The sequence below is a fragment of the Mandrillus leucophaeus genome, unplaced genomic scaffold (assembly GCF_000951045.1).
Source record: "Mandrillus leucophaeus isolate KB7577 unplaced genomic scaffold, Mleu.le_1.0 Scaffold101, whole genome shotgun sequence".
NCBI lineage: Eukaryota > Metazoa > Chordata > Mammalia > Primates > Cercopithecidae > Mandrillus > Mandrillus leucophaeus.
This window is the reverse complement of record NW_012098210.1, coordinates 2,126,852-2,150,698: the sequence shown is the minus strand read 5'-3', so window position 1 is coordinate 2,150,698 and position 23,847 is coordinate 2,126,852. Positions and strand designations below refer to the sequence as shown.

The following is a 23,847-nucleotide window of genomic DNA, read 5'->3' as shown; positions in this document are numbered from 1 at the left end:
AAAAACTCTTTAACATAGTCTTCCATCTCTTTCCTCTTCTAGAATTGTACCGCTGGACAGTGAAGATAGCTTATCCTTTGTGAAGACGGTAAGCAGAGTTGTCATGGGTCAGCTGGCTGGAAATGGCCTGTAGAGGGACATCTGTAAGTTAGGAGGTGGGAGTGGGTGGGGGTCTTGGGCAGCCCACCCCACCTGAAGAAACTGATCTGTTCTCAGTCCTATCCGAGCCGTAGCAGTGGTGAGCCTGTGCTTACTGAGGGTACCCAGGTAGCTGTGCCAGGCCCACCCACATCTATTCTCCCTTGCCTAGGCTTCCCCAGGGTCCAGAGTCTTAATTGAGGTGTTGGGAGGCACCTCTTTCTGGGTTATGAAGCCTTCCTATAGGTAGCTGAGATTGCTCTGACTTCGTGTCGAAATGTGAGTCCAGGACAAGCCTGCCTTGACTAACAGACTTAAGTTTTTCAGTGGCATCTTTGAGTTCCAAGACTTGCATTGATGTCCTTAATGGGAACCTAGAGTTGAAACCGGTCTTGACAGCATAGTTGAGACCCCGTGTCTAAAAAAAATTTTTTTTTAATTAGCCAGGTGTGGTGGCATGCATCTGTAGCCTGAGCTCCTCAGGAGGCTAAGGCAGGAGGATCACTTGAGTCCAGGAGTTTGAGACTGCAGTGAGCTGTGATTGCACCACTGCACTCGAGCCTGGGTGACAGAGTGAGATTTAGTCTCAGAAAACAAACAAAAACCGGGAACCTGGGAAAATTAACTACAGCCCTGTACCACAAAAGGACATCTTGGTCAACAGTGGACTGCAGATACAACAGTGGTCCCATAATATCATAACACTGTATTTTTACTCACCATTTCTATGTGTATATATGCCTAAATACACAAATATTACCATTGTGTTATAATTGCCTACAGTATTCAGTATAGTAACATGCTGTACAGCTTTGTAGCCTAGGAGCAGTAGACTACACCAGCTAGCCTAGGTGTATAGTAGGCTATACCATCTAGGTTTAAGTATACTCTATAATGTTCACACAGTGATGAAATCAGCTAATGACACATTTCTCAGAATGTATCCCTGTCATTAAGTGATACATGACTATAATTATTTAAATGACCAGTAATCAACAGGGACCTGTGTCTGCCATGAAGTAGAGTAGTCAGAGCAATGTTTTCCAACCTGTGTGCTGGGGGGATGGTTTGGAGATGCACTGAGCTAATGGTCCCTGGGGTGGGATGGCATGGCCTGGGGGAGCCAGAGTTTCTAGGCCAGTTGCTCTCAGCCACAGGCTGAGTCCTCCGTTTACCCCAGAACATCCTGATGTGAAGAAGGTTGGCAAATGGTGCATGAGAGGGTGGTACATATCCAGCCAAGATTCTGGATATGTGGTGTGTGTTATATCTTGAGTCTGTTCTGTGACCACTGCCTGAGCCTTAGTTCCAAAAAGCTTTGGTCCCAGGGAACTGGGTGGGCAGCTGTGGATAATTTGGTACAAGCACATCCCCATCACCATCACCTGTGGAAAAGTAACTCGGAAGTTCCTGTCAGTAGTGTTAACCCATCTACAGAGAATAGTACAACAAGGGTAATTTTTTTAAGGTTGCAATTTATGTTTTTATAATGTTCCTGGTCCCCATCTGTCAACATTTTGTGTGGATGTTCTTTTAGAACTATTTCAGACTTTTTCGTGTTATTAGTAAAACATTGGGAAATACTTTCTGATATTTAGGTGATCATACTTTATCTCCTTGTTGACTTTAAAGTCTGACTTCTCTCCTGGGACTCTTGCACGGTGCTTTGGAAGATGCTTTGCATAGTAGCAGGTGATTAGGAATCCAGTAAAATCATAGTCTTGCATCAAGTATGCACAGCTAATGAGATAGGAAATAAGAAGCAGCAAGTCGATGCTTTCTGTCTACATTCTGTCCTCTTATCCAGAGATGAAGTTCTATCTCCTCCCCAAAGCCTTCCCTGTTGATTTCTCCCTACAAGTATTCCTATAATCCTTGGAGTTGCAGTTTGTACTACACAAATTAAGGAATAATTCTATCCTAATGTATCATATGATATCATAATGTGTCATATGATGACCTTTGTGTACGAATGCCCTTGTCTCTTCAGCTATACATTAAGATTTCCTGAAGACAGGCACGATACCATATTTTTTCTTTCCCTGTGCCACATAGTGGGAAGTACATAACAAGTGTCCAACAAACGCTACATGTTATCTTTTCAATATCCTCTTTTCCCTTCCTCAGTATCAGTGACCAAATATGAACATGAAGGATCAGGAACCCACAGGATCTGTCCACCTGATTGGTCTGGGAACCAAAGACGTAGGATTGCCATTGTCACTTAAGAGGGACCATGTAGCTCAGAAGGGTTCTGTGTCTTCAGATGCTGGAAATCCTTTGAGACAGCTTTAGATAAACCTTCCAGTTGTCAAACCTGAAAAGAAAGTTAACTCAAATATAGAAGCCTACTTGTCTCTTTTATATATCCTATTATCATCATAATATGGAAAATTAAGGGCTTTGGCTTTAACTGTGGTTTTTTTCCTTTCAACTTTGTGCCCTCTTTAAGTTTTTATTTGAAAATTCAGCAATCCATTCAAGAGGCTCAGGTCTTTTGTCTGTGTCCTAAGGGGTGGGACAGGGGTCCCACACTAGAACGATAATATGTGAAAGTGGACTTAGTCTCAGGAGATCTGCACCAGCACCCACCGCTCACCGCTATTCAGGGTAGGATGGGACAGGTCCTTGTGCTACTTATCCCATGTCCCTCATCAGATCTTCCTGGTCATCCAAGACTCTAGCTCTAGCTGACATCATTTTCTCTTTCTTCTGCTGGCTTCTTCCCAGAATTGTTCCATTTTCACTAGTTTTTACCTGATAAATTAGGGCTTTCTTACTGGACATTGGGAGCTCTCTGAGTTGTTCTAATTTGGTTTCCGGGCTAGTGAAGCCTCTGCTTTTATTTATCTTGGCCGTAAAAGTTTGAATAGCTTTCTTGCTTTTTTTTTGAGACAGGGTCTTGCTCTGTTGCCCAGGCTGGAGTGCAGTGGCATGATCATAGATTACTGCAGCCTCAACCTCCTGGGCTCAAACAGTCCTCCTGCTTTAGCCTCCTGAATAACTGAGACCACAGGCAGATGCCACCATTCCTGGCTACTTCTTTCTGTCTTTCTTTTTTGAGACAGAGTCTTGCTGTGTTTCCCAGACTAGAGTTTAGTGACGCAATCTCAGCTCACTGCAACCTGCACCTCCCAGGTTCAAGCAATTCTCCTGCCTCAGCCTCCCAAGTAGCTGGGATTATAGGCACACACGCCACCATGCCTGGCTAATTTTTTTTTGTATTTTAGTAGAGATGGGGTTTCACCATGTTGCCCAGGCTGGTCTCAAACTCCTGGGCTCAAGTGATCCACCCGCCTCACCTCCCAAAGTGTTGGGATTACAGGCATGATTAATCATGCCCAGCCTGATTTTTCTTTAGTAGAGTGGGGATCTCACTGTGTTGTCCAGGTTGATCTCAAACTCCTGGGTTCGTCGAACTCCCAAATTACTGGGATTACAGGCATGAGTCACTGTGCCTAGTCAGTATAAAGCAATTTGAGGGAATATATGGAAACAAAGATACTTTCCTTATAGCCCAAGTGTGTCTCTGATCAGGGAGCAATTTCAGGGAAACCCGGGTGATCCTAAAGTCACCTCGCAGTTCAAAGATGTATTTAGGATAACTCCAGTTTTCCCTAGAAACTCTTCAGTACTCTTTTGCCATGTTCCTTTAGGCAGTATTTCGTGGTCTCGTTCTTATGGATTTCTCTCTGATGGTTTTGTGCTGGTAACTGATCGAACTGGTTTCTCATTTGATGCAGGCTTGTATGACCGTCTATGACATTCCTGACTTGCTGGGAGGAAATGGTTGCTTAGGATCTGTGGTTTTCTCTGAATCATTTTTGACTTCTCAAATCTTAGTTAAAGAAAATGGTAAGTATATGTGATCTTTAGAAAGCAAACCTTAAGCCTTTTTTTTTTTTTTGGCAAAATAAGCTATAAACTAAGGCAAAAGACCAACAGTAAGCTGGTAAAAATATTAGAACTTACGATCACAGCACTGCACTCCAGCCTCAGCAACACAGCGAGACCCTGTCTCAAAAAAAAAAAAAAAGAGGAACATTAATGATGAACAAAGGGTGTACATCCTAATTTATGAAGAACTCTTACAAATTAATAAGAAAAGATAAGCTACCCAATAGTAAAATGAGCAAAAAAAATGAACAGGCACTTCACAGACATGGAAAACAAAAAAGAGAGGAGGACTATGTATAAATGAAGATATGTAACCTCACTAGGAGTCAAGAAGAAGCAACTTGAAGGCTGGGCACAGTGGCTCATGCCTTAATCCCAGTACTTTGGGAGCCCAAGGTGGGCGAATCACTTGAGGTCAGGAGTTTGAGACCAGCCTGGCCAGCATGGTGAAACCCCATCTCTACTAAAAATACAAAAATTAGCCAGACATAGTGGTGGGTGCTGGTAATCCCAGCTACTTGGGAGGCTGAGGTAGGAGAATTGCTTGAACCTGAGAGGCGGAGGTTGCAGTGAGCTGAGATCGCACCACTGCACTCCAGCCTCGGTGACAGAGTGAGACTCTGTCTCAGAAAAAAATAGAAAAAACTGAAACAGTAATTAGGTATTATTTTTTTACCTGTTAAGTTGGCAAAATATTCTAAAGAATTACTATATTCTAAGGAATGAAAATATTCTAAAGAATGGTAGAATGAGCCTAATAATAATTCTCTTTGATCTTTAATATGTATACCTGTACTATCTTGATAGGAAAATGTAATGGTAAAATGGACTAATTCCCAAAAGTTTTGTTTCTTGGTTTTTGGTTTGTTTTTTCTTTTTGAGACAGGGTCTTGCTCTGTCACCCAGGCTGGAGTATGGTGGCATGATCTCGGCTCACTGCAACCTCCACCTCTTGGGCTCAAGTGATTCTCCCACCTCAGCCTCCCAAGTAGCAGGGACCACAGATGCTCCGCCACGCCTGGCTAATTTTTCATATTTTTTGTAGAGACGGGGTTTTGCCATGTTGCCTGCAATCCCAACACTTTGGGAGGCCGGGGTTGGCAGGTCACCTGAGGTCAGGAGTTTGAGACCAGCCTGACTAACATGACAAAATCCCGTCTCTACTAAAAATACAAAAATTAGCCTGGCATGGTGGCACGCACCTGTAATTCCAGCTATTTGGGAGGCTGAGTCAGGAGAGTTGCTTGAACCTGCTAGGCAGAAGTTGCAGTAAGCCGAGATGGCACCACTGCACTCCAGCCTGAGTGACAGAGCGAGACTCTGTCTCAAAAAAAAAAAAGCCCTAACTCCTGAGAAGGGCATTTAGGGTCTGGGTCCTGTGAGGCAGGCTGAGGTGGTAGGGGAGTAACTGGCATGTGTGTGTTCTTCCTGCAGATGGCACTGTTACCACAGAAACCCGCTCCATAGTCCTGACTGCTGCTGTGCCCAGATTCTGCTCCTGGCTGGTTAGTGTCATTCATCAGGTGGAAGTGGACCTATGTGTGGAGAAATCAGGGTGAACATTTGAGGAAGAGCCTCTTTGTTGGGCCCCTGGTGGGATGTCAGATCCTAAACTAGCTGTTGTTCAGGAATGGAATTTTTTATCCCAGCCCTTTCTCTTTATACAAATGAACCTAATTTCGTTAACTCTCATAATCTTAGAAAAGTTTCAAAAGAAAGGAACAAAGTCATGTGGGTCACCATTAAATTGTGAAAGGAAGAAATTAACAGCCTCATTTTCCAGATGAGGAAACTGAGCTTATAAATTGAACGGCCCGGCCAAGGTCACACAGATCATGAGAAGTGAATCCCATGACTTGCTTCTCTGGTAGAGTGGTTGCTACAGAGTTTTTACTGTAACATCTCTCTACTTGTAGAAAAGTCCCATCTTCTGCAGTGGGAGGGACTTGGTCTGAAACTGGGACCTTGGAACATAGGTGTGACAGTAATGAGTCTGCTAATGGGCTGAGTCCCTGCTTGAGAGTGCTCACATTCTGCTTCTACAGTTCCCACACAGACAGGGAAGACCGAGAGTTATCCTCTAATCTGAACGTATTTCAATGAGAAGACATTCTCTGAAGATATTTTAATACATTCTCTTTGCTTCATCCCTAAAAACAGTTGTTTTTTTCTGAAGTGAAATGTAGGTGGAGACTAACACATCCCCTCTGCTTGTCATAAGCTCATTAGCTGGACCTCAGGTCCTAGTTAGAGAGCCCACCATGGCCTTGGGCTCTGAGCCCTGGTGACCAGCAGACATCTCAGGTGTGTCAGGGCCTGAGAGCACTGGACATGGACATGGTGAAAGACTGCCCAGCCAGTGTCCTGGGAATATCTGAACACAGTGGGGAGACCTAGCGGGGTTTTCCCTTCAAGTAGTCGACTGAAAATCTGCATTCCTTTTGGATACAGGTGGAAGATAATGAAGTAAAATTGTCTGAGAAAACCCAGCAAGCAGTGAGGGTAAGCAGCCTTCTTATTCTCAGTGTTAACATCATATCAAAAGATAATGTAAGCAATTCATAAAGGTATTAAAATACTTCTTCTCACTACTAATCTAAAGGATTTACACTGTGTTGTCTTCACTTCCTATTTGCATTCCTCCCCTTCCCAGCAGAGCTTTCGAAATCACCATTTATGGGGGATACAATTAGAGGGATTCTTTATTCCATAAGGGCCTTTTGGTGTTTTTTTTTAAATCTCCCCATAGTATTAAAAGCAGATCCCAGATTGGCCTAGACATGTAGAGCTGAGACATCAAGGCTTTAGGCCAAGGAGAAGCTGCCTCCGTTTTCACAAAGGAAATAAATCCACTGGAACATGAACCAGCATTGCAGGCTTTGATGCCTGGACTCAGAGAGAATCTTAATGTTCTTTTTCTCAGCACAAATCAAGGATGCCAGTAACCTGCCAAAGAGCCAGACAATGCCAAAGGCCATGGAATACATTGGGCATGTCTGAGCCTGACTCAGCTTTTGTAGATGGACGTATTTGGGCAGGACTTTTGATTCTGTGAATATTTATGCTATAAATCACCTGTTCTTTTTTGGGTTTTGTTTTTGTTGTTGTTTTTAAAGGGGGATGAGTCTTTCCTGGGCACTTTCCTAACAGGAGGAGAAGGAGCATATCTTTATTCCAGCAATCTACAGTCCTGGCCTGAGGAAGGTAAGGAGCTATGACTTTAATGTTCTTGGCCATGTCTGGGTCCCTCATTTGCAGATGGTAGCATGGGAGTTGTGATTAATAATACGTCTTCTATTTGAACATAATTGTGGTACAGAAATGTTTTCCTACAGCTTTTCTCTCTTGACCCACCCACTTTGTAGATGAGGAAATTTATGCTAGGAAGGGCTGATCACAGAACTGTACCTGTTCCTTTTGTTGCTGCCTGAGGTTAGTTAGCTCTCCGAATGGGCTAGGGCAGCAGCATTTCCAGAAATAGAATTTGTGGACCTAAACAGAATCTGGATTCATTTATCTTACTGTGTAACAAATTACCACAAATTTAGTAGCTTAAAACAACACCCTCTTATTATCTCACAGTTCTCCAGGTCACAGTCTCCAGCAGGCTTGGCTGGACCCAGATCTCTTGAGGTCAAAATCAAGGCATCAGGCAGACTAGACTCTTATCTAGAGCCTCTGGGGAAGAATCTTCTCCCAATCTCAGCCAGGATGTTGGTTCCTTTCGCTTGTAATATTGAGGTCCCCGTTTTGTTGCTGATTGTCAAACAGGGATCCTCTCAGCTCCTCCTCCCAGAAGTCCTTGCCCTTGTAAACCCCTCCATCTCAGCTATAAAGAACCTTCTTGTATTGAATCTCTCTCACACTTGGAGTCTCTGTAATTCTTCTTTGCTATCAGCATCTTAAGTTTTTGCCTATCCTAGTCCACCCTCTGGCCCCCATAATTCATGTCCCTCGTTACCTCCTACTGAGGGTCTCATCCCATTGTGGCTACAGGTCAAAGTCCTAAATCTCATGGGCTTAAATATCTGAAATCTCATGATCAAGATCATCTAAGTCCCATGTAAATGAGGCTTGGGAGAGTAATCTGTCTACAGCTCCTGACCATAGTTCCTCTCCGTGTCTGTGGACCTACAAAACTAAAGAGACAAGTCATCTGCCCGCAGCCCTCCCAACATACAAGGTGGGACTGGCATAGACTTCAGGTTCACAAAGAGGAAAAACAGAAGGTAAAAAGGAGTCACCAGCCCAAGGCAGCTTTGAAGTCCAGCTGGGCAGACTTCAGTTCCTTGATTAGGTTTCAAGGCCTGGGAATAATTCTGGCTCTCAGCTCTGCTTCAGGGCTCTTGGTTCTACCCTGTTTGCTCTTGGTTTGCTCCGGGCTCATGGCTCCACCCTTTGGGCTTGTGGCTACACTGCTGTCATCCTTCCTTTTTCAGTGAAAGGTAGCACCTTGTTTGTAGCTGAGTAGTTTTATCATCCTGCCTCTTGCCAGTAGAATTTTGAGGGTCCAATAGTCTCCTTCAATTTTATACTTTCTCTGTCCCTTTCAATCCAAACTGGCAGTGTTTCTGCTCGTATAAAATCCTCAAAAACCTTGTTGGTCTTGCAAGGATTTTATAGGGATTTACTGCAAGTTCCTCTTTGGCTTCCTCAGAATAACATTTTCTTATGAGTCCTATTCTTTCCCTGTTGAATATAGCCTTTATGTGAAGGAGGAGTTCTGACTTACTCTACAAATTCCTCAACCTCTACTAAGCAAATCCCTTTTCTGGATGATTTGTTGTTCTTGTTGAAAATATTCTATCCGGTGGCAAATTCCTCTCCCTGTTCTCAGACCACTGCTTCAGCTTCTGCCCCTTCATTCACACAGAAGACAAAGCACAAGGAGTTCTGGTTTTCTGTCCACATACTGCTGGAGTGGTAATGGCGTTTGTTATCACATCTGTCCCTGCATTTCTGCCTCTCCAGATCCTGGTGCAGAGAACCCGGGAGTTAGGAACATTTGCTGAAGGCAGGGAGTGTGTGGTAATACTACCAGCCTTGAGGCAAGATTGCGTAGTGTTTTAAAAGCAGATTGTAGGCACAACACAGAGGTGGTTTGTGCTCTGTCATCCTTGAGCCAATTATAATATTTAGCAGGGATATTTGCCAAAATTAGTTTGCACCTTCTTAGCAAAGGGCCTTGTTAGAAAAATAGTCTTGCATTGTACTGAGTTATCCAACAAGATTCAGTGTATCCTAAGGTCTCTGTGCAAGAATAAAGGCATAGCCAGGGATTTCTGGAGCCTTATTAGTCGTAGTCTTTTGAAAACTTGAATTTTAAACTTTCTTTGTCCCTAAGGGGAATCTAGTTTAAATTAGGAGATGGTTTTCTGAGGCAGGGAAATTGAATAGAAGCAGAGAATTTAAACAGGAGTCTCCCCTTCCTGTGGATAAGCATTTTACCACTTTGGGATTCAGGTCAGGAGCTGATGTAAGTTTTGTGGGGCTTGAAGTTTATACCATTTGGGGACTCTCTTAAGGAAAATACTACAAAATGATTAGGGCTCTTCTTAGGGCCTTAGAAGGGGGCTTGGGCAGGTAAGGAGTCCTGAAGTTCAATTGTCTTTAATGTCTTTATAAATCTGCCTTTACTTGGGACTGTGATGAGCTTGAAATTTATCTGTTCCCATCCCCTGAAGGTATTTATCTTCAGTGCCTCAGGATGCATTATCTTGATTGATCTTCATATCCTGAGTCCCATAGAAGGTGAAAACTTGCCTGATATTATACAAGTTGTTATTTTTTCCATACTTTTTTTTTTTTTAAGCTCCCTCACCCTGACTGAGATGTAGTACAAGTTAATGGCAGCATCTAGAGGGTAGTCCAGGTCTGGAGAATAGTACAGGTCTTCTGATTTTTCACCCAGCAGTTACTTACAGATGAAAAGAATAGTACTTCCTGGCAGGGCGCGGTGGCTCATGCCTGTAATCCCAGAACTTTGGGAGGCCAAGGCAGGCGGATCACCTGAAGTCAGGAGTTTGAGACCAGCCTGACCAACATGGAGAAACCCCGTCTGTACTAAAACTACAAAATTAGCCAGGCGCGGTGGCGCATGCCTGTAATCCCAGCAACTCGGGAGGCCGAGGAAGGAGAATCGTTTGAACCCGAGAGGCACAGGTTGTGGTGAGCGGAGATTATGCCATTGCACTCCAGCCTGGGCAACAAGAGTGAAACTCCGTCTCAAAAAAAGAAAAAGAAAAGAATAGTACTTCCTTTACCTTGAAGTTTTTTCAACACTAGAACTGTTACTGTTCACCAGTTAGTGGCGTCGGCTATCACAAGATGTCTTGCTTTTCAAATTCCCATTCGTTCATGTCCTTCATGTGCCCTTCTCCTCCCCGCCCTGCTGTCTGTGGCCAGGCAGGCTGCCCAGTACCTAATCCTCAGGAACCTGCTTTAGAGTTTTGCCACACATGCCCATATCCCCAGACAATATCTTGCTTTGAACTTAATACAAATAGAATCATACTGTAGACCTGCTTTTTTTGCTCGATATTCCTAGGATTCATCCAGTTTGTTGTATGTAAGCCATATAGCTTACTCATTTTCATGGCCCTATAGTATTCGTTTTTGCAAGCATGCACTATCATTTTGACTCTTGGTGGACATGTGGGTTTTTTATAGTTTTTGTGCTAGGTGCAGTGGCTTGTGCCTGTAATCCCAGCTTCTCAGAGGCTGAAGCGGGAGGATCACTTGAAGCTAGGAGTTCAAGACCAGCCTGGGCAACAGAGTGCGACTCTTGTTTCTACAAAATAATTTTTTTTAATTAGCCAGCGTCTGTAGTCCCAGCACTTTGGGAGGCTGAAGCAGGAGGATTGCTTGAGTCCAACAGTTCAAGACCAGCGAGACCCCATCTCTACCAAAAAAAAAAATTAGCCAGGCATGGTGGCATATTCCTGTAGTCCCATATATTTGGAAGACTGAGACTGGAGAGTGACTTGAGCCCAGGAGTTCAAGGCTGCAGTAAGCTATGATCTCACCACTGTACTCCAACCTGGCTCACAGAGCAAGACCCTAACTCTAAAAAGTAAATAAGTAAATATAGGCTTTTTTAGGCATTGCAGACTGTACTGTTATGAGCATTCTTGTGCATGTCTCTTGGTCCACATGGGCAAATGTTTCTGTAGGGTTGGAATGAGGAGTAAAAATTTGGAATTTTAGTATGAGCCCACATATGGCTTTTTTAAATGAGGCCAAACTGTTTTACAAATTGATTGTCCCAAATTATACTTCCAGCAGCAGCATACAGGTATTTGAGTTTTTCCATATTCTGGCCAACACTTGCTGTTTTGCCACTGTGGTGAGTGTGCAGTGCTGTATTATTAGGATTTTAATTTACATTTCTCTTATTATTAGTGAACCATCTTTATTTATTGGCCAAGCCATTATACTTCCCTTCTGTTAAATGCTTGTTCTTGTTTTTTGCTCATGTTTCTTTTAGATTGTCTTTTTCTTGTTTATTTTAGGAATTTTTTTTTTTTCTTGAGACTAAGTCTCACTCTGTTGTCCAGGCTGGAGTGCAGTGGTGCAATCTCAGCTCACTGCAACCTCCACCTCCCAGGTTCAAGCAATTCTCATGCCTCAGCCTCCCGAGTAGCTGGGACTACAGGCGCGCAACAACATGCCCAGCTAATTTTTGTATTTTTAATAGAGATGGGGTTTCGCCATGTTGGCCAGGCTGGTTTTGAACTCCTGACCTCAGGTCATCTGCCCGTCTCAGCCTCTGAAAGTGCTGGGATTACAGTCGTGACCCACTGCGCCTGGCCTATTTTAGGAATTCTTTCTTTTCTTTCTTTCTCTTTCTCTTTTTCTTTCTCTTTCTTTCTTTCTGTATCTCTCTCTCTTTCTCTCTTTCTCTCTCTCTCTCTTTCTCTAATTCGTTTGTTCATTCATCTTTTCTTGATGGAGTTTCACTCTTGTTGCCTGGGCTGGAGCGCAATGACACGATCTCGGCTCACTGTAACCGCTACCTCCCAGGTTTAAGCGATTCTCCTGCCTCAGCCTCCCAAGTAGCTGGGATTACAGACGTGCACCACCATGCCTGGCTAATTTTGTATTTTTAGTAGAGGTAGGGTTTCTCTATGTTGGTCAGGCTGGTCTCGAACTCCCAACTTCAGGTGATCAGCCTGCCGCAGCCTCCCAAAGTTCTGAGATTACACGTGAGCCACTGTGCCTGACCAGGAATTTTTATAGATTTTTGATACTAATTATTTGTCAATTCAGTATATTGCAAATATTTTCTTTCACCTGGTGGCTTGTCTTATTTTATTTCTGATGCTTTTTAATGAATAAAAGTTCTTAATTTTAATGTAATCAAGATAATCTTTTCCTATGTGATTCATGTATTTTAGATCTATTGAGGCTTTTTCTGTTGAATTATAAAAATACAATTTTTCAAAGAATCCACCTGGATTGCTCTTTGAAAATGATATGAGATAGGAGTCTAATTTCACTTTTTAAATGTAGGTAGCCACCTGTCTCAGCAACAATTATTGAAAAATCATTCTTTTCCCACTGATCGGCAGTGCCAGCTTTGTTATAAATCAAGTCTCTTTATGTGTGCGTCTATTCACAGGCTCTCTGTTCTGTTCCATTATTCAGTTTCTCCCTGAGAAAATACCACATTGTCTTATTTTAGATAGATAACATATTTCTATATGGTGTCTTAGTCCGCTTGGGATGCCATAACAAAATACCACAGACTGAGTGGATTAAACAGTAGAGATTTGTTTCTCACAGTCTGGAGGCTGGGAAGTCCAGGTTCAAGGTGCTGGCAAGGGAGGTTTCATCCTGAGGCCTCTTCTCTTGACCAGTAGAGGCTGCCTGTCACTGTGTGCCCACATGACTCCTCCTCTGTGCATACATGGTAGGAGCTAAGCTCTCTGGTAGCTCTTATTAAGGGCACTACATCCCAATAGACCTTGCCCCACATTCATGACCTCATCACATTCATGACCTCATCTAACCCCTATTTCCTTCCAAAAGCCCAATCTCCAGATAACATCACTTTTGGGGTTAAGGCTTCAACATTGGAATTTTGGAGAGGACACAAACATTCAGTCTCTAATGTGATAAGGCAAGTTCCCACCTTTTTTTTCTTCTTCAGGAATATCTTGGCTGTTCTTAGCACTTTGCTCAAAGTTATTGACATTTTTGTGTTGGCTTTTCAGGATTTTCAGAAAACTTTTTGGGGTTTTTTTTTTTTTTTCTGAAATTGTGTTCAATATAATGATCACTTTGGAGAGAATTGTCATTTTTACCATGTCAAGTAAACCTGAGTTTTCCAGTTCATGAATGTGATGTGTATTTATGTCTTTTTAATGCCTATTAATATAGCGTTATAATTTTCTCATTATTTTATATCTTTTTTGCTGTCAGAAATATCTTTCACGATTATACTTTTGATGCTTTATCTAGGATTATAATCCTAAATTATGGTAGAATTGCTGGTTATAGGATTAACTGTATTTAATATTCATATATTTACTTTGTATTCCTTAATCTTATTCTTTATTCTAATAATCTAGATTCTTCGGAGTTTTACTTGTAGGCACTCATATGATCTATCAATTATGATGGCTTTATTTCTTCCTTTCCAATTATTATATTTCTTTGTCTTGCCTTCACTGGCTCAGACCACTAGTACATCATGGAGTAGAAGTAATGATAACAGGCATTCTTGTGTTATTCCTGTCTAGCAGAGAGAGCTTTACCGCTTCCTCTGTGTTTTGATACTTGTGGGTTTTTTTTTTGTTTTTTTGGTTTTTTTTTTGGTAGTTACCTTTATTACAGTAAGAACATTCCCCTTTCATTACAAGTTTAATAAGCTTTTATCATGACTGTTTCTTGATTTTTATTAGTGCTTTTTTCCTGCACTTACAACTTTGTTCCTTTAATCTGTTAACATAATAAACTACTATATTACTTGATTTTTTAAATGTTAATTCTACTTTGTTGGGAAGAGCTAACTGGATCATTATTTTTAATACACTGCTAGACTCAGTTTGCTAATAGTTTCGTTAGGATTATTACATCATAAATGGGATTAACTGTTTTTCCTTTTTTGTATTGTAATTTCTGGTTTAGGATCAGATTTTCTAGCCAAGGAGTATTCTCTTTTGTACTTCCTTACTGTGAAATATTATGTATGAGATTTGAATTATTTTTTGACTCTTAGTACTTGCCTATGAAACACTGAAGGCATGATTTATTTTTTAAGGAAAGGTTTTTAACTACTGATTTAGTTTCTTTAGTGATTATGGAGTTAGTCAGGTTTTTAATTTCTACTTGATCAGTCTTGGAAACTTAGAATTTTTTAGGAATTTTTTTCCTTTTATCTAAGTTTTTCAGATTTTTGGTAAAAGACAAAATTTTTCAAATTTCTGTACTTTAAAGACATTGCCCCACCCCTGTCTTCTTGCTTTTGTATTATTTTTAAGCAGAAATCTACTGCTATCCTTATCTTTGTTTGCTTCTTTCTTTTTTTGTTCTTTTTGTTTGTTTGTTTGTTTGTTTTTGAGACAGAGTTCCACTCTTGTTGCCCAAGCTGAAGTGCAATGGCACGACCTCAGCTCCCGGCAACCTCCACCTCCCGGGTTCAAGCAATTCTCCTGCCTCAGCCTCCCGAGTAGCTGGGATTACAGGCATGTGCCACCGCACCTGGCTAATTTTGTATTTTTAGTAGAGATGGGGTTTCTTCATGTTGGTCGGGCTGGTCTCGAGCTCCCAATCTCAGGTGATCCACCCTCCTCGGCCTCCCAAAATTCTGGGGTTTCAAGAGTGAGCCACTGCACCCAGGCTGTTTCTATGTAAGATATCCTTTTCCCCCAACTGCTTATCACTGATTTTAGGCAGTTTGGTTTTAAAAATTTTTTTTTCAGCAATTTGGTTTTGATGTGACTTGGTGTGGTTTTCTTCATGTTTTTTTTGTTTGTTTTTTGTTTTAAGATGGAGTTTCACTTGCCACCCAGGTTGGAGTGTAGTGGCATAATCTCGGCTCACTGCAGCCTCTGCCCCCTGTGTTCAAGTGATTCTCCTGCCTTAGCCTCCCAAGTAACTGAGACTACAGGCACCCACCACCATACTCAGCCTAAATTTTTTGTGTTCTTAAAAACGGGGTACTATCCTGGCTAACATGGTGAAACCCCGTCTCTACTAAAAATACAAAAAACTAGCCGGGCGTGGTGGCGGGCGCCTGTAGTCTCAGCTACTTGGGAGCCTGAGGCGGGAGAATGGCGTGAACCCGGGAGGCGGAGCTTGCAGTGAGCCGAGATCACGCCACTGCACTCCAGCCTGGGAGACACAGCGAGACTCCGTCTCAAAAAAAAAAAAAAAAAAAAACGGGGTTTCACCATATTGACCAGGCTAATCTCAAACTCCTGACCTCAGGTGATCCGTCCACCTCAGCCTCCCAAAGTACTGGGATTACAGGCATGAGCCACTGCACCAGCTTCTTCATGGTTTTTGTGCTTTGGATTTTTTTAGCTTCTTGGATGGGTGGGTTTATAATCTTCCTCAAATGCAGAAGCTTATCAGCCATTTTTTTTTTAAAGGTTTCTCCCCTCCTCTTCAGGAATTCCTGTTACATATGTATCGGGCTGCCTGAAGTTGGCCCACAGATCCCTGATGTTCCCTACTATTGTGATCAGGGTTTTTTCTCTTTGTGTTTTGTTTTGCATAGTTTCTACTTCTGTTTATTCTAATTTACTCACCTTTTCTTCGGCATTGTCTACTGCCATTAATCTCATCCAGTGTATTTTTCTTCTTAGACATTGTATTTTTCATATTTAGAAGTTTGATTTGAATCTTTTTTATATCTTTTATGTCTCAAACTAATATGGTTCATTCTTTTCTCCAGCTTATTAAACGTGATACAGTTATATCTGTTTTAGTAACTTTTTCTTATTTTATTATTATTTTTTAATAGAGATAGGGTCTCATTATGTTGTCCATGCTGATCTCAAACTCCTGGCCTCAAACAGTCCACCCATCTCGGCCTCCCAAAGTGCTGGGATTACAGGCATGCACCCCTGTGCCCAACCAATAACTTTTTCTTCTAATCCTATTACCTGGTCTTGCTTTTTAAAGCTTTATTAGGCAGGAAGTGGAGCAACATTTGACTTAGGACTAATTTTACCCCACTACTGTAGCAAAATCCTTTTCAGTACTCTACCCAATATCCCTATGAAGTATGAGGTTTTCCTCTGTGGCTGATGAGAATGGGCAGAATTTCCATTGTGAGGGATGTATTGATGTTTGCTGTTTGACATATGAATATACAGTTTTTGCAGCACCATTTGTTGAAAAGCCTCTTCTTTCTCTTTTGAATTGTCTTTTCACCTTTGTTGAAAATCAGTAGACCATATATGTATGGGTTCTATTGTTTCCTACAGGCATCAGTGAATGGTTGGTGCTTAGGCAGCTCCTTCACTCTCCCTACAGTGATTTACAGATTCCAGAGTGTTAAATTGGGCAGAAATTGTTAGCAGTGCAGAGCAGGATCCTGGACCCATTGAAACATGGGACGGTGAATACATCCTGAGAACCCTGGGGACCAATCTGGCTTTCACTTTTGTGTGTTGGAGAGGCCCAGGCCAGCGGTAGTTTGCTCTCTGCTGCCATATTTCTGCACCCTCTCATGTGTTGACTTGTGTCCACCTGAAGCTATTGAGGGACACTTTTTAAAAATTTCTTGAGAAGAAGTCTCACTCTGTCATCCAGGCTGGAGTGCAGTGGTGTGATCTTGGCTCACTGTAGCCTCTGCCTCCTGGGTTCAAGCAATTCTTGTGCCTCAGCCACTCAAGTAACTGGATTACAGGCATATGGCACCACGCCTGGCTAATTTTTTTATTTTATATTATTATTATCATTATTTTAGTAAAGATGGAGTTTCACCATGTTGGCTAGGCTGGTCTCGATCTCCAGGCCTCACGTGAAGCTCCCACCTCAGCCTCCCAAAGTGCTGGGACTACAGGCATGAGCCGCTGCACCTGGCTGGAGGGACACTTTAAAAACGAAGGTTTTGGTCTGGCACGATGGCTCACACCTGTAATCCCAGCACTATGGGAGGCTGAGGAGGGCAGATCACCTGAGGTCAGGAGTTCAAGACCAGCCTGGCCAACATGATGAAACCCCATCTCTACTAAAAATACAAAAATTAGCCAGACCATGGTGGCGCGTGCCTGTAATCCCAGCTACTCGGGAAGCTGAGGCACGAGAATCGCTTGAACCTGGGAGGCAGAGATTGCAGTGAGCCGAGATTGCACCACTACACTCCAGCCAGGGCAACAGAGTGAGACTGCTTCTCAAAAAAAAAGTAAAGTTTTGTACAGCACTGAGCATGAAGGAACTGTTTGGCTGCCTATTACTTGTAACATGGGTCACATTCAGGAACAGAATGTCAAGAGAAGTAAGCAAGTCACAGAAGAATACATGATTAGGATTTCATTTATATAAAAACAAAAACAGACAAAACTAAGTAATACACAGTTTACAGATACATTCAAGTGTGGTAAAACCATCCAGAATTCAGGATGCTGTTCCTCCTTGGGTGGAAGAGAAGGACTGTCATTGAGGAAGGACATCCAGGGGGTTTCAACGGTGCTAGTAATGCTCAATTTCTTAGGCCCGGCGGTGAGTGCATAGACATCTGGGTTTTGTTGTTGTTGCTTTGTGGTTTTTTGGGGGGTTTTTTTTGTTTGTTTTTTTCTTTAAACCTTGTGTGTACATTTCACACACATATATAGACACAGGATGAAAATCATCTAGCCATTGCATCATAAATTGCCCCAGCAGTGATAAATGTTTCCTCTTCCCATAGACTGGGCTGTTGGAAGATTTGTATTTGTACAGCCAGTTTTCTGAAAGAGGAAAGCCAAATTCTTCATTGGCATTTGCTTGGTATCTTGGTTTACCCTGAGGGCTTATCCCTCTTTTGTTGAACTTCCAGGGATGCAGAGCTCAATCAAAGGCAGAACCAAACCGCAGTCCTCCTGGTTTTGGGGCAGTAATGAGAAACTTCCTCTTATCCTGGATTTTCAGACTTATAGATTAGAGGAGAAAGGACAGAGCTCATCCACTAAGGACACCAAGGATGGCACAAAAAGTCAGGGAGATCTCCTCAGGAGTTGGCTGCCCTGGCCCCTGTGAACCCCTGCAAAGGCATGGCCCTCAGACCACTGTCTGACAGTCAAGAGTCCAGAGCAGATACCAGAAGGGTTATTGCTTCAAGCGGATTAGGATCTGAGACCAGAGCACAGGCACTGGGCCACCCATTAAGTCACTTCACTTATCTCATGTGTGCTCTGAGAATAATGACAGAGTTACTGCTCACAGAGCCAGGCTGAGGGGCAGCTGCGATCACAGGACAGATCACAGGACAGTACTGAAATTAGATCCTGTTTACTGAGACCTTGCCTTGGCCCATGCCCCATAATGAGTGCTTTTCCAGCACTGTCTTGTGAATTTGTCTTCCTCTTTTCCATTTTGTTTTGAGGCTTCAGAGTCTAGTGGGAGAGGAAATGCTGGAGATGACCTCGCTCATCCTTTCCCATCTTCTTATTGAGTAGATGGAATGTGCCAGCTTCTCCAATCTGTGCTTTTTTCTGGAAGCGTCAGGATTTTGAGGTTTGTCCAGGAGGCCTTTCGAGTAGCACCGGACTTGTTTCTGAAAATGTTCACTTCAAAAGTACACAGGTAGAGAGGTACCCAGGACAGGGAACGGTGCAGGTACTAAGTACTCAGCAGTAGGAGCAGTTTCTACCTCATGACACCTGTGGAGCCCTCGTATCTCTGGAAAGAGTAAGTAGAGTCATCTTGTGGCAGGAGTTGGTGGGGTTGTGGTTTTAGGAGAGTGTTAAAGGTCTGGAATGAGCTCTGTAGGCTGATGGAAGGGGTAGGGAGACAGCAGTAAACAGGCTGTGGGACAGCACTGTGGCCTATTGTGGTTGAGGGAGCAGAGAAGGCACATCGTCAGATTCACCACAGCTGGGCTTTGGACAGAGGAGAATTGAAAGAAAAAAAGGCATGAGAGAACTGAAGGCACCAGCGTGGTATAGTGTCTTTGGTATCAGACAAACCTGTATTCTATACTTGGCTCCACCACCAAGTAATACTGTGATTTTGGGGGAAATCTCTCTAAGCTTGAGTTTTCTCATCTGTCCTATGAGAAAAAAACAATACCACCTCTTACAGTTGTGAAAACAGAAAACTATAATGTATGACATGTGTGGTGCTTAGTAAATACTGCATGAAACCTGTTCCCATTCCTTTCTTTTAACAGAACAAAGATTAAAGGTAAGTCTTGTCCCGGAAGATCTGCCCTTGATGTAGATGAGAAGAATATCAGAAATTTCTGAGCAATAGGGGAAAATGCAAATACCGTGACTGTGAAAGCTCAGTGACATCAGAGGATGGAGTGTGGGGAGGGAGACAGCTAAAAGGGGGATGGTGTGCTGGAGTCAGAGAGTAGCTGCTGGGCTGGAGATTTCAGAAGTTACTCTGGGTGCAGCTTTACTGCTCTAAGAAGGAATGGAAGTGTTTGCATTGGAGGGGAAGACTGAGCACATTCAGAGTGATTGGAAATATGGCATGGTCAAGAGGGCAGTAGGTGTGAGCGGTAGAGGGAGGGGCTTGTGTCTCTAGAGGAATGAAAGTATCATGCTGTGGTGTTGGGGAGAATGGCCTGGGAGCAGCATGGAGGAACTTTGGGGTTGGTACAGGATGAGGCTGAGGCATGAGTAGCTTCCTTTTCAGAGGGCCTCAGAAAAAGGCAGTATGCACAGAAAACCAAGCTACTTGTTGGAGAGTAGAGGTTTCCAGAGCTTGAACCTGGATAGTTGCTGGCTGTGGCTGCCACAGATTTTAAAGTTGGCATGTCCCTCTGACTGGGCATCTGGTTCTTCCATGAGAGGCAGATGCCAGTTCTTCTTGTACCTAAAAACCGCCTCCTTCTCCCTTCACTTCTCCTGTCTGCTGTGAACACATACTGACTAGGCCCCTCCCTTCCTTCTGAAACCTCACCTCCTCAGGAAGCTTCAAAGCTTGCAGTCTCTAGATTCCTCACCCAGGATGCGAATGCAGCCCTCAGACTCCTGGCCTTCGCTATTCTTGTCATTCCAGGCTCCAGAGCTTTGCACTGCTTTTCTGGAGCTACAACTCAAGGAATCGGTCTCACTTATTTATCTCTTGACCTTTGCCTTGGCAATGAGGTCTTAATGACAATAAACTCAAACCTGTGCCTTGAGCTTTAAGAACTACTTCATCTCCTCTCTGTATGCAGAAACATGGAAAGAAAAGCTGTTATAGGAATGGAAGATTCAGCTTGGACCAGCCCCAGAGAGCAGCTTCACCTAGGAGTCTTATGGGTGCTCTGGGTGCTGCTTTTGTGTCTCCAAAGCAAGCTCAGGCCCAGCATTAATCTTTGTCATGTTAGTTGTCCATCTTTTCCATGGTCTGCTCCCTAGGGCCTATACCTAGCTGCTGTATATGACCTTGACCATCCAGGACACAACAGCTCTCCTTAGACTTGAATCCTTGTTCTGAGCAACCCACATCCGTGTCCACCTGCCACCCATCTTGCTTTTGTGAACTACAGAAGAGCAACCCCCCAGTGTCTGTAGAACCTACTCATTACCTAACTCAAATGTTCCATTGCTGGGCACAGGGACCTTAAGCTCCCTTCACTAGTCTTCAGCTGAGAGTCGAGTGCTCCTTCTCGGGCCCTAAGTGAGGGATGTGGTCTCTCTAGGGCTGAGCCAGCTTCTGGCAAAGCAGAAGAAAGGAAAATCTGTAAACTCAGTATATGGAGCAGATATACCCAAAGTCTTTTTTAGTGTGTTTCCCTGGAAGATACTCATAAGGGAATGTGAATTTTGCTTCTCCCCATTAGCTGATAGTTTATTCACTTGTTTTTCTAATTCTTACACAAAGACTGCATCTGATGCCTCGTTTCCCTCTGAGGCTCTAGGAGGTTACTTTGGCTTCCTCAGAGCAAAGGGCTCAGTATACAAATTGCATAACGTAATTGCTACTGATACTGGCCACTAGTTACCACACTGCTGTGCAAGAGGACATTGGAATCTGACCCAGAGCACCCAGCCCTCCAGCTCTGACCAACTCTCTTTTCCTTCCAGGGAATGTTCATTTCTTCTCTAGTGGCCTTCTGTTTTCTCACTGTCGTCATGGAAGTATCATCATTTCCAAGGATCACATGAATTCCATTTCCTTCTATGACGGGGTAGGTGTTTTACTAGTCAGTGGCTTTTTTGGTCGGAAAGTTCCTCACACTTTTGAGGGGAAAACTAAATAACTCCTGTCTCCCTTCCACTACCACAGGGCAGTATGTCAGGAACCAGCATAGCCACTGAGGCAGTCAGGGAGGGAGGTTGTGGAGAGGCCTGGGCATTCTCAAGACACTTATGAGCCTCGTCAACCTCACTGCTCTGTAAAGGGCTTACCTAGAAAGGGCTTCTGGTCAGAAGGGCCAGCAGCTCCCCATGCCCAATTCATTCATCCTAACTGAGAAGGCCTCCAGTGGCCCCTCTCAGCTGGCCTCCAGGCCCAGGGACACAAGGCTCACCCACTGAAAAACCAGAAAGGAGCTGCATCCTGTGGTATTGATGAGGCTTCACATACACATTAGCATGGACAGGATTGTAAGTGAGCCAGAGAGGGAGAGAAATGGCTCACTTTCCCTGTGAGAGTTTAACCCCTCCTCCCTCATACACCCAGACTTCCTCTCCAGCTCTGTAAAAGTTCCACTGTCCTGTAACAGTCCTCTAAGTTCACCAGGCTGCACCAACACTTCCCCTTCACCTTAAGGGGAAGAGGGTAGCGATGAATTTCTCCTAGCCTTTACTCTGTGGCCAAGGCACAGCTTGTCTTAGTGCAACACCAGAGCAGAGGGCAAGCCCGCCACTCTGCCTGGTCTCAGCCTCAAAACCAGTCTGTCTGGGAACTAGGACAGAGACTGTGTGAGGTATTTTGGTCAGATGGCTCAGAAAACAAATTCTTTGAGCAAGTTTTTCTTCCATATAGAGCCTGCAGCCTTAAAGGCTGTTCAGAAATGTAGGCAGACCAATTGGACACATTGGATGGCCCTATTAGATTAAAGCTTTGCCGTTAGGTTAAAGAGTCTTCCAATATCAGAGAAGAAAGAATGCATCATGAAAAGCACAGTACTAGGATGATAAGTAGCTAATTTTGACAAAAAATAGATTCTTACCTCTACCAAAAATCAAAATGAACTTCTGAGGGATTAAAATTAAATATATTTAAATTTCACAAATAGAATATAAAAATGAATATTTATTAAACTTCTAGGGGTTAGAAGACTTCCTATGCTTAGAAACAATACAAGAAATTCTAAAGGAAAAATTAGTCAAATTTGACCAGTTACTGAATTTTTTTTTTTGAGACGGAGTCTCACTCTGTTGCCCAGGCGGGAGTGCAGTGGTGCCATCTCGGCTCACTGCAAGCTCCACCTACCAGGTTCACGCCTTTCTCCCGCCTCAGCCTCCTGAGTAGCTGGGACTACAGGTGCCCGCCACCATGCCCGGATAATTTTTTGTATTTTTAGTAGAGACGGGGTTTCACTGTGTTAGCCAGGATAGTCTCGATCTCCTGACCTCGTGGTCCGCCCACCTCGGCCTCCCAAAGTGCTGGGATTACAGGTGTGAGCCACGGCACCCGGCTGACCAGTTACTGATTTTTAAAAATTTTTTGCTGACATTTTAACTTATTGAAGTGTACTGTAAATACAACTAACTGTATTGATTTAAAGCTTTGGCAGATGTGTACATTCATGAAACCACCTTTACAATCAAACCAAAATATTTCCTCATGCTCTTTTACAGATCATCTTTCCCTCCACTCCTGGGTTCAGACAACCACTGATTAGCTTTTGTCACTATATATTAGTTTGCATTTTCTAAAATGTTATATAAATGAACATCATCTATTCTGTATCCTTTGAGTCTGACATTTTCCACTTAACATAGTGATTTTTAGGTTCATCCATGTTGTGTATGTAAATAGCTGTGTTCTCTTTATTGCTAAGTAGTATTCCATTGTATGGGTATATCATAAAATTTATCAGACTAATTAGTAATACAAAACCCTTTAAAAAGTATTTTAGGGGATGGGGAGGGGTTGATCAATGAATACAAAGTTAGAAAGGATGAGTAAGTTCTAGTGTTCTGTTGCACAGTAGGGTGCCTGCAGTCAACAGTAAGGTGTTTAGATCTCAAAATAGCTAGAAGAGAAGATTCTGAATGATAAATGTTTGAGGTGATGGATTTCTCGTTCATTACCCTGATTTAATCATTACAAAATGTATACATGTATTGAAACAATACATTATACCCCATAAATATGTGCATATTATGTATTAATTAAAAATAAAAAATAATTTTTTATGGCCAGCCACAGTGGCTCATGCCTGTAATCCCAGTACTTTGGGAGACTGGGGCAGGTGGATCACCTGAGGTCAGGAGTTCAAGACCAGCCTAGCCAACATGGTGAAACCCCATCTCTACTAAACAAAAATTAACTGGGCCTGGTAGTACACGCCTGTAATCGAGGCTACTTGGGAGGCTGAGGCAGCAGAATCACATCAACCTGGGAGGCCGAGGTTGCAGTGAGCTGATATCGCACCACTGCACTCCAGCCTGGGCTACAGAGTAAGAATGTCGCAAAAAATATATATATATATATATTTTTTTTAATAATTTTTAAAAAGTATTTCAAAAGGCAAATTTTTAAAATTGG

The 23,847-nt window shown here is 43.0% G+C and overlaps 1 protein-coding gene across 3 annotated transcripts in view; it reads left to right on the top strand.

The window, feature by feature from the left end:
* LOC105535703 (chromosome unknown open reading frame, human C20orf194) overlaps positions 1-23,847 on the top strand; it is a 155,632-nt gene that overhangs the window by 68,004 nt on the left and 63,781 nt on the right. For all 3 annotated transcript variants that reach the window (XM_011974901.1, XM_011974913.1, XM_011974907.1), the window contains 6 exons: positions 43-88; positions 3,882-3,993; positions 5,470-5,540; positions 6,487-6,537; positions 7,152-7,239; positions 21,213-21,316. In XM_011974901.1, the coding sequence (XP_011830291.1) occupies positions 43-88; positions 3,882-3,993; positions 5,470-5,540; positions 6,487-6,537; positions 7,152-7,239; positions 21,213-21,316 (472 nt within the window). The remainder of the gene's footprint in view (positions 1-42; positions 89-3,881; positions 3,994-5,469; positions 5,541-6,486; positions 6,538-7,151; positions 7,240-21,212; positions 21,317-23,847) is intronic.